Source organism: Myxine glutinosa, chromosome 2 (genome assembly GCF_964187855.1).
Source record: "Myxine glutinosa chromosome 2, kmMyxGlut1.1, whole genome shotgun sequence".
In the NCBI taxonomy this organism is placed as follows: Eukaryota; Metazoa; Chordata; class Myxini; order Myxiniformes; family Myxinidae; genus Myxine; species Myxine glutinosa.
In genome coordinates this window covers 127,789,206-127,808,674 of record NC_136262.1, presented here as the reverse complement: position 1 = coordinate 127,808,674, position 19,469 = coordinate 127,789,206, and the positions used below count along the sequence as shown (strand labels likewise).

At 44.9% G+C, this 19,469-nt stretch overlaps 1 protein-coding gene across 1 annotated transcript in view; it reads right to left on the bottom strand.

Moving 5' to 3' along the window:
• LOC137422292 (receptor-type tyrosine-protein phosphatase delta-like) overlaps window positions 1-19,469 on the bottom strand; it is a 213,200-nt gene that overhangs the window by 151,791 nt on the left and 41,940 nt on the right. The window contains exons 4-5 of the mRNA XM_068109042.2: window positions 2,712-2,912; window positions 2,417-2,580 (exon numbers count right to left, since the gene is read on the bottom strand). Coding sequence (XP_067965143.2) covers window positions 2,417-2,580; window positions 2,712-2,912 — 365 coding nt within the window. The remainder of the gene's footprint in view (window positions 1-2,416; window positions 2,581-2,711; window positions 2,913-19,469) is intronic.

The following is a 19,469-nucleotide window of genomic DNA, read 5'->3' as shown; positions in this document are numbered from 1 at the left end:
TGTTCCCGAATTATCATCAAAGGAACCCACTGATTTCCTTGGTCATCCACGAGAAGAGGTTCAATCTCTTGAACTTCTGGGCCTCAACAATGGTAATGACCAGGCCGACTGCATAGCAAAGCCGGCCTCCATAACCAGCCAGAAACTGAGGCATGCATCTCTGTCGATCCAAGTCTTTTCATGGAAATTCAGGGCTACTCAGTCTACAAGGCCTATGGTCATAGTGCAATGGAATACTGCTCTCCACTATGGGCGGTTGCTCCAGCATCAAATATGTCTCTCTTGGTTTATGTGGAGCGTATAGCTCTCAATATTATTGGAATCACCTATGATGAGACCGAAGCATAAGGTCTGTTGCACTCACAGTGCAGGCAAGTCAGTGGTCTCTCAGCTATTGACTCCCATCCCTCTGTTTATTCACCAACATTGCTTCCTCTGCTCTCTCAGTCCTCAGACCATCATCAGCCTCCAGGATGCACACATTTTTCCAGTAACCCCCTCCTGGTTAAACTTCCAAAATGCAACTGACTGCACACCTCCACTTTTTTCCTCTATACTTCATCCATTCCATGAAACCACCTTCCAGAGGCTGTTCTGCTTCCCTCTTTCCTCCAGGAATTCAAGCAGGCAGGGCTGTGCCATCTCTTGTCATCCGCAATTCTGACTCAAAATCTATATTACTCCATTAACCTTTTCTAACTCAACCGTCTTACTTGCTAGTTTCTGAGTCGGAGTTTCTGACTCCTCCCTTTTCTCCTATTCCATTTGTTCATCCCACTGCCAGACCTTGCTCTTCCATAAGCCTCTCTCCTGTAAAGAAAAAAAAGCAGCAGGGTAAAGGGAAGTAACAATGGCACCCTTGGAGGAAGAATGTCAGTAGGGAGGAATGCAATCAAGGGAAGGTGGAGGAATACACAAACTGTAGACAAGCTCAAACACAATAAGAAGAGGAAGGGAAAACAGGATCAAACAGAAATGGAACAAAAAATGAAAAAGTAGGTGAGTAAAACACAATAACCTGAAAAGGAGTATGCTTGGGATTGGTTAATGATGGTAGAAAAGGTCATGAGTATGGATGGGCGATGACCCGAGGTGGTGATGAGCAACTGACACAGGCCTGGTGAATCAACCTCATCACAGGAGACTCCAACGATTTTGCAGGCTTTACTTTCCATAAAATCAGAACGTGAAAGGTGTGACACAGGGGTGCCAGCCCAAAGAGGAGAGCAGTACTCCATTGAGCTGTGGACGAAGGCCTTGCAAATTGATGAAAGTTAAGCTTTGCCAAGGGAAGACTTTGTATGATGGAGGATGCTCTGTCTGTGGCTTGATTTGCAGGCCAATTTGGATACATGGTTTACCCAAGAAAGATAATGGCTGATGGTGAGGCCCAAATGGTTGAGTGACTAAATTTTTTCAATAATTTTTCAAGGAAGAAGATGGTAAAGTTGGCCAGATGGTCCTTTCAGAAAGACAGAGATAAAGTGAGGGATTTGTCAGCGTTGAGATATATGGATTGCAAGTGTTGGACTAGCTTCTTATTATATAAAGGTTTGCGGAGAGGGAAGAGGCTGCTGCTTGCCTGTCTGAACGGCAGAGGCAGAGGGTAGAGTAATCAGCAAAGTGATAAGCAGGACATTACAGAGAATCAGAAAATCGCTGATAAATACGAGGAACAGGACTGGGCCAAAGACACTGCATTGGGGCACTCCAGCATCGACAGAGAGAGAGAGGAGATGAGAGGAGAGGAGCCACTTACTTAAGACGTGTTAAGAGCCACATGCTGACAACAAGAGTGGCGGAAGTCAGGAAGCCCTTTTGCAGGACGGGGCCTTGATGCCACAGGCAGAGAGTTTGGAGACCATGTGGGGTGCCAGATTATGTCAAATGCTCGAGACATATCCAGAGAGATGGCCCTGTTCTCATGTCTGAGATGGAGGGCTTCCATCCATTGTGGTGAAAGCAGAAGCAATATGCCCAGGATAAAGTGACTGGCTCTGAATCTGAACTGATGGTCTGAGATCAGGCCATTGGAGTTGATGTCAATAAGTATTTGATGTCAACTGTAATTATGGATTCCATGACTGCGCTTATAATTAGAAGCTCATAAGTCTGTAGTTAATTAAGAGGGTCTGTTTATGTACCATGTTTATGTGTTGCAGTGATGTTGGCTGACTTCCAAGTTGATGTAAAGTGAAAGGTAAATATATTGTTGCTCAGTCTGTGAGCTTTTGATTACACTTCTGACATTGGTCGCGTTTTCCTTGCCAATATCTAAAAGCGGCAAACCGGTCCAGGCACCTGGAACATTTATTGGTATGTAGGTGTTGTTAATGGCCTCGGGCCAGCGGATCAGCACTGACATTGAACATTGCTTAGCACAAACAATTAATCAGCTTGGGAAAGTGTGACTTACCTCTTGTACAACAATATTGTCACAACGATGCAGACAATGAAGATAACAGCAAGAACAGGTCCAAGAACCCAAAGCAAGCCTTCCTCCTCATCACGTGCCAAAGTTACTGGATCCATCTCAGGTACAAGGAGAACTTCAGAGTATGGGCTGGTCACATACACACACTAAGCACAAACACAGTCGTCAGTATTCAAATGCTATAACATCCAACTCCTCAATCCTGCTTCATTGCAGCACACCATATTTAGGAGGATCTTCTTATCTACGTTTCTTTTTATCTTCGGTAGGGTCTTACCGGTTCCTCTCCATCAAGCTCTAAGAGGAGGAAGATCACAAATCTGCTTCCAGGTTCTAATGGGTGGTTCTTGAAGCCTCTATAATCTTCTCCATCTCCCAGCATGAACTGAGCTGGTGGGCGACCAGGAAATGTGGCAGCCACGTATGCATGGCTTGTCACCTTAAGTCGTGCGTTGCTGGGTGAAGAGGAGGACAGGAGCTGGGGGTAATGCAATTACAACGTGGGAAATACACCGTAATAATTCTGTTATTTTGTTGAAATGTTTACTTGCAGATGATTCATAATGTCTCAGAGTAAATATAAAGGATACACAGTACTGCGGGGGAGGCGAGGGGAAGGGGGAGGGGCGGGGAGGAGGGACGGGACAGGACGGGACCTACAGAAAACAATATACACGGTGTTCCAAAAAGACCTGGACAACTTTGGTTTGTTAATATATTTAGTACAAAATGATGATCTGGTGGTTTAATGTAAAATAAAATGGTGACTCCACAAGAGAAAACTCAGTGCATCGAATGGTTCATCGAGACGAGATTTCCTTTCGGCTTTCTGATTGAACACGCAAGTACAGCGTGATTTCAGTACTGGGTATGTAAGGAATTCGCCATCACAGACAAGTATCAAAGAGGTACAAGAGATTTAAGGAAACTGGAAGTTGTCAGACACAGCAAAGTACCGGTAGACCAAGCACAAGTGCATTGAACGTGTGAATGAATAATTTCAACAAAGTCCCAGAAAATCAATCCGACGTACATCCAGAGAACTGGGACTACCAACCACCACTGCACACAGGATTTTTCATGAAAGACTGAAGCTTTTTGCCAATAAGGTTGTGACAGATTCGTCACTTCCATCTTTGTGGTTGTCATCCACTTGAAGCATTTTTAGTTTCATGTACTATTATTGTTACAGTTTGAGTGTGAAATGGAGATACAGTCACGTGAAAAAGTAAGTACACTCCATGTAAAGTTTTGACTTTTTCAACATATTTCAACATACAGCTATTTGATCTTCATTTCAACAATATTGAGAGATAAAGGTGATATAATATAACAAATATCATGAAACATTTACATTTTGTAGTCCATGGTATAATTTAAATAAACATAAATGCAAATTTCGCATGTGGAAAAAGTAAGTACTCCGTGCCGATATCCCTGTCAAATAATTATAAAGTCCCTGTCACAGCTGGGTATAATCGATTGGGTGAGAACTGGTTCTGTCCAATTACGAGTGAGACGAGACTGGGCTTTCAGTGTGAGTGTAATATACAAACAAACACATGTGTATGTATATGTATATATGTATTAGTGGGGTATGCTTTTACATTGTGTAAACAATGACAAACTATGCTTTGTATGTAGGTACATAATAAATAGAAGCTTTATGATTATAGGCAAGCATCACTGACCTCCTGCTTGTTATCAATTTAGGTTTATTTATTTATTTATTACGGGCGCGTTTAGGGTTTTTACGTAAGTTTTCATTGAGATTTTAATTTCACGGTTTACACTTATTGAAATTACAATTTTCAAATGCTAGATATATACTACTCAAAAAGAAGTTAAGGGTCAAAAATATTTGTGCATATAAATATAAGCTAACGAGCTGAAATGGTGACGACTAATGACAAAATAATTATTTGATGGCTCAAGAACAGAAAACACAAAACAAAAACTTTTGATGAGACACTAGTTTATTACCCTGAAGAAAAAAAGTCATGCACCCCCCAAAATGATGTTCACACAAGTCGCAGCAGCTTCAGTAACTGGTGTAGCCACCGTTAGCATTCACACATTCTTGACAACGTTGGCGCATGCTGTTCATCAGGCGTTGGAAATAACGTTGAGGGATCGCTTGCCATTCTGGGACGAATCACTGAGCCAGTTGCCGGAGGTTGACGGCAGGGACGTGATGTGATCGAACTCGCCGCCCTAGTTCATCCCACGCATGCTCAATGGGTGACAAGTCGGGTGAATATGCAGGCCAATCCATGTGCTGAACGTTCTGCTGCTGCAGGAAGTCGGTCACCACCCTGGCACGATGAGGTCTCGTGTTGTCGTCCTGGAACCAAGCTCCTGGTCCAATCCGTTGGCGAAGTGGAATTACCAGAGGTTGAACAATCTCGTTGAGATAACGCTGACCAGTCAAATTTCCATTGACGACGTACAGAGGGGTTCTGTGGTTCATGGATATCCCCGCCCACATGGCCACACCATCACACTTCCTCCTCCAAATGGTAGACGTTGAGCAATGTTGAGATCAGCAAATCTCTCTCCTTGACGACGATAAACACGAGCCCGGCCATCATTGAACTGGAGCGACAAGCGTGACTCATCTGTGAACATTGTCTCTGCCCACTGACCACGGTTCCACTGGATATGACGTCTGCACCAATCTTGGCGAGCCCTTTTGTGACGGTCAAGTAGCGGTGGTCGGACTGCAGGACGCCGGCATCGCAAACCTCGGTCTTGCAGACGATTCCTAATGGTCTGGTTGGACACGTTGGTGCCTCTGGCAGCTCTGAGTTGATCCCAAAGATGCCATGCGGTCACAAAGCGCTGTCGCAACGCCGTTATCAAGAAGCGGTCTTCTCGTGCTGTTGTTGATCGGGGTCTTCCAGAACGGGGGCGATTCTGAACAGCATTAGTTGTCCTGAACCTCTGCCAGAGTCTGCCGATAACGCCTTGGCTTACATTTAGACGCTGAGCCACAGTTCTCTGAGTTTGGTCATCTTGTAGCCAGCCAATGGCCCTTCCCCTGTCTTGGATGCTGAGTTGTCGTCGAACCATCTTCAAATTTCAAGTGAAGATGAATGGAAAATGCTCAGCCATTTTATTGCTAAAATTGGCATGCATGGAATGACACTCATGCAAAACACGTGCAAATGGTGCATGAGGTGTCACAATGGGTGTTTCGAGGCAGTTTGTCAGTTTAGTCTGACTAAGTTCGTGCTTCAAATCCATGAAAAGGAAATCTGGGTTAACTTAAAAAGTTTCTAAAGATAAGTGCAATGATTGCATGACCAAAATAATAACGTGATGTCTATCGTCCAAATGACAACCCAAAGGGGAATATTCTAACCCTATCTGGCTTAAAAAGACATACTTACAAAAATGATCAAAAAATTTCCTTTGACCCTTAAATTATTTTGAGTAGTATAGATTGGGGTTTTTTCTTTTTTACGCACATCTTTACTATTTTTACGTACATTTTTATTTACAGACGGACATTATTGTTGTGCTTATTTCACAGTCTACAGTTATATAAATTACAATTTTCAAATGCTAGATATCGATTGAGGTTATTATTCTTTTTTTACGTATGTGTTTGTTTTTTCCCATAAATTTTCATTTACAGACGTTATCCGATGGTTCCTGGGGTGGGGGGAGAGACAAAGCACGACCAGCAAAGCGGAAAGGGCACAAAGATAGACAGCAAAACAAGGTAATGCAGCACAAGGGGTGTGGAAGAGCGAGCAGAGCAGGCTCGTCCCTAACCGTCCGTACCCCCCATTGTCGACTTACACTACCCTAGCCCTTCCTTGTATTTACAATTCGTCTCTACGTCCTGTCTCCCATATCCCCCCTCTAATCCAAATTCGTCTCCCAATCCTGCCCAGGAAGGAAGGAATGGAACAACCACAATGTCTCTTTACGTCCTGATGCGTCTTACACTCAAACAGTTCACTTGGTCCTGGTGTGGAGCTTCATCCTGCTTGGTGAATGGCGGTGGATGGCGCAAAGGGATTTCTCTTTCTAACTACTCTACTGACATTTACTCTGTTAAACTACCCGGGGTTGTACCCTGCCAATCAGCCATCTTTAAACTATGTGGTTCTAAAAACGGAATTCCCATTGCCCACTCTGCGGTGCCCCTGAAATTTGGGTCTCACTCTCTCAAATTTTCTCTCTGTGCCCTTGCACAATTTCAGGGCTGGGTCGTGTGGCTCCACTAGCAGGTCCAACTACCTGCGCACCTCCGCCACTGAAGTCGCCACTCGAGCTTACCTGCTCCTGCGACTACCTAAACTGGGGAAGGCCCCTCCTGGCTCTTTACCGCCTGATGCCCACCTTGGCATTGGGCAACCCGGGTCCTTCCCTTGGATCCTCGGGCCCCACTGAACAACTCACAACTACTCTAACTGGCTCCCAGAGCCTACCTGCGGCCACACCTGGCCGACAAACTACCAGTGGCGGAGTGCCCCAATAACCATATACACCAATTAAACCACACGCCCAGCCATTTCACTGACTCATGCACCCTCCAAAGCACTACTTTGCAACTACCTGCACCACAGGTGTCAATATCCAAACAATTTACCTGAGCCCTCTACCTGACTTTACACTACCCACCCCGGGCGTCCGTGAATGGGTTCCATCTCCCCCCATCCACTCCTTCGCACCATGCATTCCACACCTTTTTACTTCCAGACCAAGCATTCCACACCACATATTCTCACACACCATTTATTTCACACACCTTTTGTCTCGCACACCTTTTATCTCACACCCCACTTCTCTCGCACACCTTTTGTGCCCACACACCTCATGTCTCGCACACCTTTTGTTCTCACTCCTCAAACCAATTCCATTTATTCTCAATACACAATTCCTCAAACACTACTAGACACACACAGCATCATCTATCTAACTGCTTTTCCCCTAAAACTCGTGCTTCCCCGTCTTCCCTTTAAACTATGCACTCCCTTCGTCATTATCATCCACCAAAGCTACCTACGTCCCCACTACAGTACAGTGTCACTACTTAATTCTCAGTCTTCTACTGTCTTCTAAATCCCTAGCATTATCCTAGCCCTCCCTCGGCTAGCTTCGGTGCCCCATAGAGGTAACCATCGCTGGCACCTCCATGTGCCTGTCACTGCCATCCCCCTAATCTAATGCTCATGGGCCCGGATCATATGAGGAATGGTTAAACTACCATTCCCCCACGTAGGGTACACTATTCTCATCAGTCCACTATACTCAAGCCTCTTCGTGTGGAAATACGTCGTCATCACGGCTCGGCTTCGAAAGGCCGAGCGATCCATGCGGGTGGTTTGTCTCCTGTAGGTTGGGTCCGTCCGGCATTTTCGATCCAGGGGAGGAGGCATGGATGGGCTGAGGTGCAGGGGCCCATCCCTACGCGGTGCCTCGCGGTCCCACGCACGATGACCCAACCGCCCACGGTCGGAGCACCGCACCCGCAAAGGTGCGCGGCTCCGAAATCTCCGACCTCCCCTTGAATCTCGCCGATTGCCTTTACCGCCACGGCGTGGCACCAACCATACAGGGCGAGGGCCAGCACGAATCGTGCATGTCGGTCCTTGTGACACGGCCGTGGCATCGATCCCGCCGGTCCCTGCTGCTCACAGCTCACCGAGGGCTCACGTCGACTATCCGTCGCACTAAACGCTACCCCGGTCGGTGTCGATGCTTGAGCCGCGTTCTCACCACTCGCGACCCACTCCGCACTCGCACACCTATGCGTCCTCACGCCTTCCATACACTCCGCTACCGCACACTCTCCTTCCACATTCTCTGGTGTGCATTCTCCCACGCACACCTAGGCGCACTCATACCCTCCACACAATCCGTTACACACTCTTCCCACACACAGTATGCAACACCCACGGGTGTGCACTCTCCTGTTGCACACCCAATCATCGCACACCCTTGCGCACACCCTGGCGCACACTCTTCCATTACACACTTGGTAACACCCCTGGGTGTGCACTCTCTTGTTACACACCCTGCAACACGCTCTGGTGTGCACTCCTGCACACTCTCTGGAACACACTCTGTAACACCCACGGGTGTGCACTCTCCTGTTGCACACCCAATCCTCGCAAACTTTTTCTCCACACTCTCAGGTGTGCACTCTCGCTCTTACTTCGGTGTGCATTCTCTCACTCTCCTCGGCCATCGAACACTCTGGCGCACACTTTTCTCTCTCACACCCGTGCTCCGGTGCACACTTTTCTCTCACACGCGCGCCTGTCGCCCTCGTACACCGCACAATGGACCTTCCATGACCGCCCCAGTTTCGTTTCTTTCCCAAGCGCGCCAAAACCCTTTTCACGCCAAACACATCCGCGCCATTAATTCTACTCACCTTGGGGACCTCTTTTTCCGCCAACACCTGCAAACTTTTGATTTCGTTAGCAAGCATGACATCACAATGCAAATACAAACTTTGTGCGCATCCCATTACTTTCTCCCGCGATTCATTTTCCGATTCTGCCGCCTCTTCGGCCCCAATCGTTTCTTCAATTTGAATTATTTCTTTTTCTTCGACGATGGCCGGCGCCAATAAAATTTTCTTTTCCAATTCGGCGACCGTCGGCTTTTCTACACCCCGCGTTGCGATTTCCATACCCTCGGTCAACTTAGCTGCGCTCTGCCCAAGCTCGCTCCCCACGCGTTCCTCACATCGCTTCACCCCGTTGCGTCCCAATGCGACCTCTTCGCTCAGCCTGCGCCTTATGTCCTTCCCCACTTCTTTTATTTCCTTTTTCGACGCCACCCTCATTTTTTCCAATTGATTCTTTTGGATGTCCATTTTGTTTTCCAACCCATTTTTCACCTCTTCCAATTCCCGGGTGAACTTGTCCCCAAATTCTTTCATTTGATTCTTTAGCTCTTTCGTGTCTTCACCCGACCTGACCATAAAGGCCATCATTTGTGTCATAAATAGGTCCATATTCATTGGCGCCGCGGGCTCGGCTTCCGCTGCCACGTGCGAGGCGCCGCCATTTTCCTCGCCAGCCACCGCCCCCTCATCAATTTCCTCCTCCTCTACCAACTCTTCCTGTGGGTCCTGGGTCATCAATTCTACCTCTACCTCGTCTTCTACCCCCACCGGCATTCGACCGTCTTGGCTAGCCATGGTACGAATATAAAAATTTGAATTTAAAAACTAAATTTTGGTCGCTCGTAATTTCCGAGTACGTGAAGCGCACTCCCGGTCCAATCCCACTCCCTGACACCAATTGTTACGGTTTTCCGCTGCCCTTCCTACCCTTACCAAGGGGGGATTAAGCCCCTTGTTCTTTCTGGGCCGGCGTAACCGAGACTTGAAACGCCTCTTCCGGGCAAACGCAAGGTAGGGTTTCGGGACCAAGTCTCGCACGTACCTAAATACCTGCGCCACCACGGAAGCGGGGAACCAAGCCTCGCACGAGCCACGTGTAAATTGAGTACACTGAGCAGATTGCGTACCACGTGGTCCGTGCAGTTTTCTAGTATTGGATCCCGACTCGAGCGGTTCTATTCGTACCACGCTTAGTCAATGATGGAAAACACAAGACGGTCGAATAAAAGGAATAACAAGATTTAATGATTATTTACACAAGTATGTACAATTTGGTAGAAAGCAGACACAGAGCAGAACTTAATCAGTCTTATAATAAGCCGGACACGAGCCCGATCACACTCACACAGGGGAATTGCAGGCAGAATGGTGTCCACGCGCTGCCTTGGTCGTCCAGGAACGGCGGCCCGGCGTGCTCTCCACGGTCCCAGCACGTCCCGCGAAGATGGCAAGCAGGTGGTGGAAAAGGATCCTCGCAGCGCGTCTCTCGAACAAAAGGCAGATGATGAGGCAGGAAGGCAGGAATGAATGTACACATCTCTCGGCGGCTTTCCACAACGCGTTGAGTTACCAGCGCGCTATCACTCATGTAACCCAATGCAATAGAGGCTCGGCCTTAAGCTCAACCGAGTGTCCACTTTAATAGGAGCGCTTATACTTGGTTCATGCGCGTCTTTCTCCGATCTCGTAACTCTCATCAATACTTGAACCTCTCCGCACTCAACTCCTGCTCACCCCGAACTTCACTCTCGACTCCTCGTACTGCCCGTGGGGGCTTTGCGCAACAGGTTATATGGACACGCCCTGAGCCTTCTCGAACGTTCCAACCACACCCCGTGATGCAGTGCTGCAGCCACACCCTCTAAGCCCTGATTGGCGGCTCGCGCTTACCGTCAGCTTCTTCGCCGTCCTCATTCGGTCCCGACCCGACCCGCCAGGTCTGCCTCGTGCTAATTCGCGCCAAAAAGCCAAAGGCAGCACAAGGAGGCGTAAGGAGGCATAAGGCAATGGAAGTATTAAAAGGACCTACTGTCATTATTCGACTGAACGCAAAACTAACACAGGAAAAGGACTATTCTCACACATACTAGGAAATAACTGAACTATCGCGAGGCTACGTGTTGTTGTGTGACTAACTATGAGGGGGAAATTTCACCTTTATTGTACAACACTCAAAACCGCAACAATATATTGTCATGTGACTACCCTCTGGTGAACACCGCCGCCGGGAACACCGGTGAACACCGCATTCAAACAAGAATGAACTCCGGGGCGTTCAAATCAATGGCGGACCTTCGTTATACGCGCGGGGAGGGAGGCCGAAGAGCTAAATATAAATATATGTATATATATATATATATATATATATATATATATATATATATTATATATATATGTATATATATATACATATATATATATATATATACATACATATATATATATATATATACATACATATATATATATATATATATATATATATCAGTCACTTTTCGATTTCATACCATCAGTGGTGAACCGCCATTAAGGTATCCCATCCAGCTATGCTGTACCTTAATGGGAGCGATAAGTGCCATCTGCCACATGGCACATTACCTCTGGTATCCACTCATTATATGGAATCCCCTGGATGCAGCCGGGAGCAAACCAATCCAAATATATGTGCAGTTCTCCAGCTTTCAAACACAGCAAAATTCTGCTCTGTCAGAGGGTTCTCTTGAGAGCTTGACAGGCAGAGCGTATGTACATGGCAGTGACGTCATTACTTGCGCTCATTGAAAGCTGGAGAACTGCACATATATTTGGATATATATATATATATATATATATATATATATATATATATATATATATATATATGTACTAGCTTGGTGAGGCTCGCTCCGCTCGCCTCACCAAACGTCTTTAGGAATGGGCTTATTTTAGCTGAGGATAATGACTGTACCTGAGTTGCTGTGTTGTCATGATTTACACCAATCATAATACAAACAATTATTTTGCACAAATGTATTTGTTGTGTTTGTGCTGTCACATTTTTATAGGCAATTTAGGTTGAAGATTTAGGTTGAATGTATTTTTTTCAAGAAAGAACCCCTCAGCACACACATCGGGGAGGGGTAGGTGCAGACTGGAAGTTTGGGACGATTACATCTCACCACCAAGTAATTTAAAACACCTCACAGCTATAAAACACGTAATAAAAATACCTCACCACCACGAAATTAAAAACACCTCACAGCCATAAAACACATAATAAAAACACCTCACAGCCACGAAATTAAAAACACCTCACCACCACGTCATTTAAAAACACCTCACCACCAAGTAATTCAAAACACCTCACCACCACGTAATTCAAAACACCTCACCACCACGTAATTAAAAACGCCTCACCACCACGTAATTATAAATACCTCACCACCACGTAATTCAAAACACCTCACCACCAAGTAATTCAAAACACCTCACCACCAATTCAAAACACCTCACCACCACGTCATTTAAAAACACCTCACCACCAAGTAATTCAAAACACCTCACCACCACGTAATTCAAAACACCTCACCACCACGTAATTAAAAACGCCTCACCACCACGTAATTATAAATACCTCACCACCACGTAATTCAAAACACCTCACCACCATGTGATTTTAAAACACCTCACCACCATGTGATTTAAAAACACCTCACCACCACGTCATTTAAAAACACCTCACCACCACATAATTCAAAATACCTCACCACCACGTGATTCAAAACCACCACAACGTTATTAAAAACACTTCACAACCACGGAAACAAAAGTTTGAGGGAGTAGTTAAGTGACAACACAGACACTTCCCAGATGTGTAGATATATAGATAAATGACTGTACCCGAGTTGCCGTTTTGTCATGGTTTAAACCAATCATAATTCCAACAATTATTTTGCACAAATGTATTTGTAATATACGTGACTAGTGGGGTCACCCATGGGAATCCCACGGGCATGGACGTTTGTGACATTTGGACATCTTGTTCCGATGCTGCACATTAAATTTTACAAAATGGTTACTGGCAATTCATCAGATCCAGAAATGGTGTAATGAACACAATTTATTTATTTCACATAATATGTGACCCCTCACTCCTCTCCACCTGACACTCTCCTCTCTCCACCCTCACGCCTCTCCAATCCCACTCCTCCTCACGATCTCCTCCAATACCTCCTCACACTCCCCTCCAATACCTCCTCACACTCCCCTCCAATACTTCCTCACACTCCTCTCCAATCCCTCACACTCCTCTCCAATCCCTCACACTCCTCTCCAATCCCTCACACTCCTCTCCAATCGCTCCTCACACTCCGCTCCAATCGCTCCTCACACTCCCCTCCAATCGCTCCTCACACTCCTCTCCAATCGCTCCTCACTCTCCTCTCCAATCACTCCTCACTCTCCGCTCCAATCGGCCCTCACTCTCCAACTCCTTGCTCCTCACTTTCCAACACCTATCTCCTCGCTCTCCAACCCCTCACTCCTCTCCAACCCCTCGCTCCTCTCCAACCCTCGTCATCGTTATTGCAGCAGCATCCTGTGCGGTTCTCCCGTCTCATTCTTTTTCTTGCTGCATCCGGTTCAAGTCTGCATTGAGGTTCGTCGACTGACTCGTTCACCCATCTCATTCGTTTTCTTGCTGCATCCAGTTAAAGTCTGCATTCTTCATCGACCGTCGCATTCATTTTGGAAATGGAAGTTTCCATGCAACGCATGAATTGTCACGATCCTCAAGAGGAAGTGTATCGTTATCATCAAATGACAAATGGCAAGTAAATTACATTGTGAAAATTAAAGATTTCAAATAAACCTATTTAAAGTGTATGCGCACATAACTAATAAATAAAACGAAGAAATATCTCTCGGTAATTTCCTGAAACATATTTTACTTCCGGATAATAATGTTGAATGAAACAAGAACAAAGAAATATATGTCGTTTTTGTGACGACTGTCATCAAAAGTAAAAGTAATATATCTTAACGGAAAAGAAAAAGCGAATTTTTAATATAGGTCGACATTTTACCCGACTGTTATTTTAGGCGGTGTATTTTCGTGTATCGTAGCGCGATTTTTAAATATATATCTCTGCATTTTCCCGTGTGTGCGTGAATGTTCTCAATTATTTCTGACACCGAGTCGAAAACCATCGATAAAAATTAAATCAGATGGTGAATTCGAGATAAAATCGTGAGAGTGGCTCAATGAATGGGCTTTCTTTTACAGGCCTTTGAGAATTCATTTCGTTCTATAAACGGAAACTTTCATGGGATTTTCTTCCCGTTTTTTTTCAACCAAGTCTAAAACTATGTTAGCGACTGTTAAAAATGAAATGATATATCGAATTTGAGTTGAAATAAACCTGTGTGAGAGAAAGACAGCACGGGCCTAACTAAACAGGCCTCAAAGCTATTTGAGGTAATAAAATGGTGGATATTTGTTTACATGAAGCATCTCCAAGAATGGGTGGAGCTACTCTGTAAATGGAGTAAGCCACACCCCCGGACAGACAGACAGACAGACAGAATCACCGTAGCCTATTATAATATAGATATCACATTTTATAAACAATTGAAGTTGAAAAAAACAAATTTTCCCAAAAAAATTCCAAAAAAAAAAATTGTTGGAAAATTTTTCAAAAAGAATACGCTTAGGACATACCGACGGGAGAGATATGTGCATAAAGAAGTTTGGTACGATTTCACAAAAGTTTGAGAAAGTAGTTCAGTGACAAGACAAGACAAGACAAGACATGACAACACAGGACAGACGCTGCACAGATATATATATATATATATATATATATATATATATATATATATATATATATATATATATATATATATATATATATATATATATATATATACGTATATATATATATATATATATATATATATATATATATATATATATATATATATATATACATACATACATACATACATACATACATACATACATACATACATATATATATATATATCAATATATATCAATATATATATATATCAATATATATCAATATATATCAATATATATCAATATATATATATATATATATATATATATATATATATATATATATATATTGTTGCGGTTTTGAGTTTTGGTAACAGTTTGTAAAATAAAGATTAAATTTCCCCCTCATAGTTAGTCACACAACAACATGTAGCCTCGCGATAGTGTAGTTATCTCTTAGTATTTGTGAGAATAGTCCTTTTCCTATGTTAGTTCTGCGTTGAGTAGAGTAAGGAGAATAGGTCCTACTTCTACTTCCATTGACTATCCCGCCTCCCTAGCCTCATGCCTCTTTGAGCTGCCTTTGGTTCATTTTGGCGCGAATTAACACGAGGCAGGCCTAGGAGAGTGGGGCGGGACCGATTGAGGGCGGCAGAGGAGCTGACAGTAATCGCGAGCCGCCAATCAGGGCTCAGAGGGTGTGGCGGCAGCACTGCGTCACAGGGCGTGGTTGGAAGGTTCGAGAAGGTTCGGGGCGTATCAATATAAGCGGTTGCGCAAAGCCCCCAGGAGGACTCCAGAGAACTCACGAGCAGCTGGATTGAAGAGAGGTACGAGGACTCGGTTGGCATTGAGTGGAGAAAGACGCGCATGAACCAGGATACGCGCTAATATAAAGCAACGCTCAGTTGAGCTTGAAGCCGAGCTGCGTACAGTGCATTGAATTACGCGAGTGATAACGTGCTGCGTAAACGCCAGCCGCGCTGAGAGACGCGTATTTTCCTTCCTACCTCATCGGCTGCCTTTTGTTCGGGAGACGCGCAAAGAGGATCCTTCCACCGCCTGCTTGCCTTCTTCACGGGACGTGCTGGGACCGTGGAGAGCCGGACGGGGCCTTTCCTGGACGACCACGTCGACGCGTTTGGCCGGAACATCAACCTGCCTGCAATTCCCTCTGTGAGTGTGACGGGCCCGAGTCTGGAAGTTAAGAATAAGACTGATTAAGTGCTGCTCTGTGTCTCTGCGTACCGATCATTGTACATACGTGTGGGAATAATAATTAAACCTGTGTTCTTCCTTTCCATTCGATCGTTCTCGTGATTTCCTCATTGGCTAAGCGTGGTACGAGTAGAACCGCTCGAATCGGGTTCCACTACTAAAAACTGCACGGACCACGTGGTACTCAATCCGCTCGGTGTACCCAAATCACACGTGGCTCGTGCGAGGCTTGCTTCCCCGCTTCCGTGGCGGCACAGGTATTTAGGTACGAGCGAGACCTGGTCCCGAAACCCTACCTTGTGTTTTCCCGGGAGAGGCGTTTCAAGGCTCTTGGTTCCGCCAAGCCCAGAAAGGACAAGGGGATTAATCCCCCCTTGGTAAGGGTAACAAGGGCGGCGGAGAACCGTAACAATATATATATATATATATATATATATATATATATATATATATATATATGTATGTATGTATGTATGTATGTACATATATATATATATATATATATATATATATATATATATATATATATATATATATCCAAATATATGTGCAGTTCTCCAGCTTTCAATGAGCGCAAGTAATGACGTCACTGCCATGTACATACGCTCTGCCTGTCAAGCTCTCAAGAGAACCCTCTGACAGAGCAGAATTTTGATCTTAGTTCAGATACTGTCATAAGTGTATGTAATGTATGTATAATGTAATAGTGTTCAGATATTCATTCTGCTCTGTCAGAGGGTTCTCTTGAGAGCTTGACAGGCAGAGCGTATGTACATGGCAGTGACGTCATTACTTGCGCTCATTGAAAGCTGGAGAACTGCACATATATTTGGATTGGTTTGCTCCCGGCTGCATCCAGGGGATTCCATATAATGAGTGGATACCAGAGGTAATGTGCCATGTGGCAGATGGCACTTATCGCTCCCATTAAGGTACAGCATAGCTGGATGGGATACCTTAATGGCGGTTCACCACTGATGGTATGAAATCGCAAAGTGACTGATATATATATATATATATATATATATATATATATATATATATACACAAAGAATTAAGTTAAGCACCCCCCCCCGTTTTTTTACAACCTCGCACATTACAAGTTTGTTGTCGTCAAAACAGTGTAATATACCCATGATATTGCTATATTTTCTGGAGAGGTGATATTATGGTCACATAAAAACATAACAATCATGCCGTTTTCAATATTTTATTCTGAATAATTTAAGGTGAAATTTTTTGGGAATTTTAGGCATATTTTCACCTCAATTTAAGTATGGAGCTATAGGTCCATCACGGACAGTGTGGATGACGTTTATGTTTTCTAACGTACAGTCATTGTTCTGAGAAGACCTCTAGCGAACTTTGCGTCAATCCCATCTTCATGGATGACAACGCCAGGCCTCACCGTGCGAGACGCGTCCGAGCCTTGCTGGAGCAAGGTGCTGTGACAACCATCCCCTGGCCTGCGTACAGTCCTGACCTGAACCCCCTCGAGCACGTTTGGGACATGTTGGGACGACAAATTGCGAAGATGGTCCCTCCAATAGCCAATCTGGATGAATTGGAACGTGCATTACATCGGGAATGGAACAACCTGCCACAGCAACGCATACGACGGCTTACAGGGTCTATGAGACGTAGGGTTGAGTCAGTGATCCGATCACGTGGGTCCTACACACGTTATTGACGCAAAGATCGCTAGAGGTCTTCTCAGAACAATGACTGTACGTTAGAAAACATAAACGTCATCCACACTGTCCGTGATGGACCTATAGCTCCATACTTAAATTGAGGTGAAAATATGCCTAAAATTCCCAAAAAATTTCACCTTAAATTATTCAGAATAAAATATTGAAAACGGCATGATTGTTATGTTTTTATGTGACCATAATATCACTTCTCCAGAAAATATAGCAATATCATGGGTATATTACACTGTTTTGACGACAACAAACTTGTAATGTGCGAGGTTGTAAAAAAAACGGGGGGGGGTGCTTAACTTAATTCTTTGTGTATATATAGATATATATATATATATATATACATATATTGTTGTGGATATGAGAATGTTTTTTAAATTTATTTGTTGTGAATTAATTGTTGTAAAATGTCACCCTCCTTCCAGCATTTGTTGTTGTATAAAGGTCAAAGGGCGTTCCCGTAGTTAATTCCATAAAACATACACGTAGGACACATATATCCCTGTTCAGTAGTTATATCCTTATTCTGTGTATTAGGCTTAGGATTTGTCTTCCATTAATTTGACACTCCATTGCACTGCATTAAATAAAGTAGATCCCTCCGACATGGCATCTTCAAAGTGCCAGGTTTGCCAGGTTTGCTGCAATTGCCAACTGCATTCGCCGCCATTGCCATGTGCTCCGTGCTCTGTGTGAACAGGAGGGGCGGGGTCGCCGGGAAGAGGTAAGCCCAGGGCGCGCCACGAGGGGCGGGGCTGTTCAGCCCCATGCCCAAATAAGGGAACAAGCCCGTAGCTCGCCACGAGGGTCGCGCCGTTCGGCACCATGTCCAAATAAGGAGGCAAGCCCGTGGCATTGCCATATAAGGTCACAGAGCACGGGGGGAGGGCGGTACTGAAACTGAGGAGGGCGTGTCACACCGGCGCTTGAGGATGAGATATGCGTGCGAAGATCGTGCAACGGCAGATGGGTCCTGAAAAAGCACACGACGTCCCCACGGCAGCACGGAGAGCGAACCATTGAGCAAGACTGAGAGAGAGAAACGTGAGGGGGTGCCTGTATTGCGGCAATAGGCCGATACCCTCTAGGCCCTATTGCCGGTCGGTGAGACGCGAGGCTGTGTTTGCCGGGTTTTCGCCTCGACCCCAAAGCGTGGATCGGAGCGCGCGCTTGGAGCCGGACCTCGACGCCTACCATCTGCCTGGACCCTCCTCTGCCGTCCCAAACCATCCCTGCCTTTCCATCCTTCTTGTGTACGTGAGTTTGTTTTGTTTGTCTTGTCCCTGGGTTAAGTAAGACTGTAATAGGTAAGCGAGAATTTTCACTGTGTCCTTGATTCCTTCTGTCTTTATTTTATTATCTTTCCTTCTTCCTTGGTTTCTTTTGGTCCTGCAAATAGTAATAAATTATATTGGTATTCCCTACTTCTGTCTTCCTCTTCTTCACATTCGTGTCGCCTTTGTCTTTTCCCTCATTGAATATCTGTGGCGCGATTCGGCCAACGTTCAGGAATCGGGTTAGTCGGGGTAACTGTTCGGGCGCGGCGGCCATCCGCTCGGCAAACAACATCCTCGCCGCGGTCCCGCAACAATATATATATATATATATATATATATATATATATATATATATATATATATACATATATATATATATATATATATATATATATATATTGTTGCGGATATGGGATTTGGCCTCCATCCATATCCGCTTGTAAATATTCCCCTATTTCCCCAATACTCCCCAACTATCCCCAATCCCCCATTCCCTAGTCCCATTGTCTGTAAACAACACTCTGTAGCCCCGACCTTCCCCTTTTTCCCCCATTAAATGTCGTGCCCAGGTTCACCGCATCTCACGTAGACAACTATAGGACATCTTGCTAGTTATTCTTAGTCTATGTCAGTTAAGGACTCGTTTCCATTAATTCTGACTCTTCGTTGCACCAGAATGTGATTG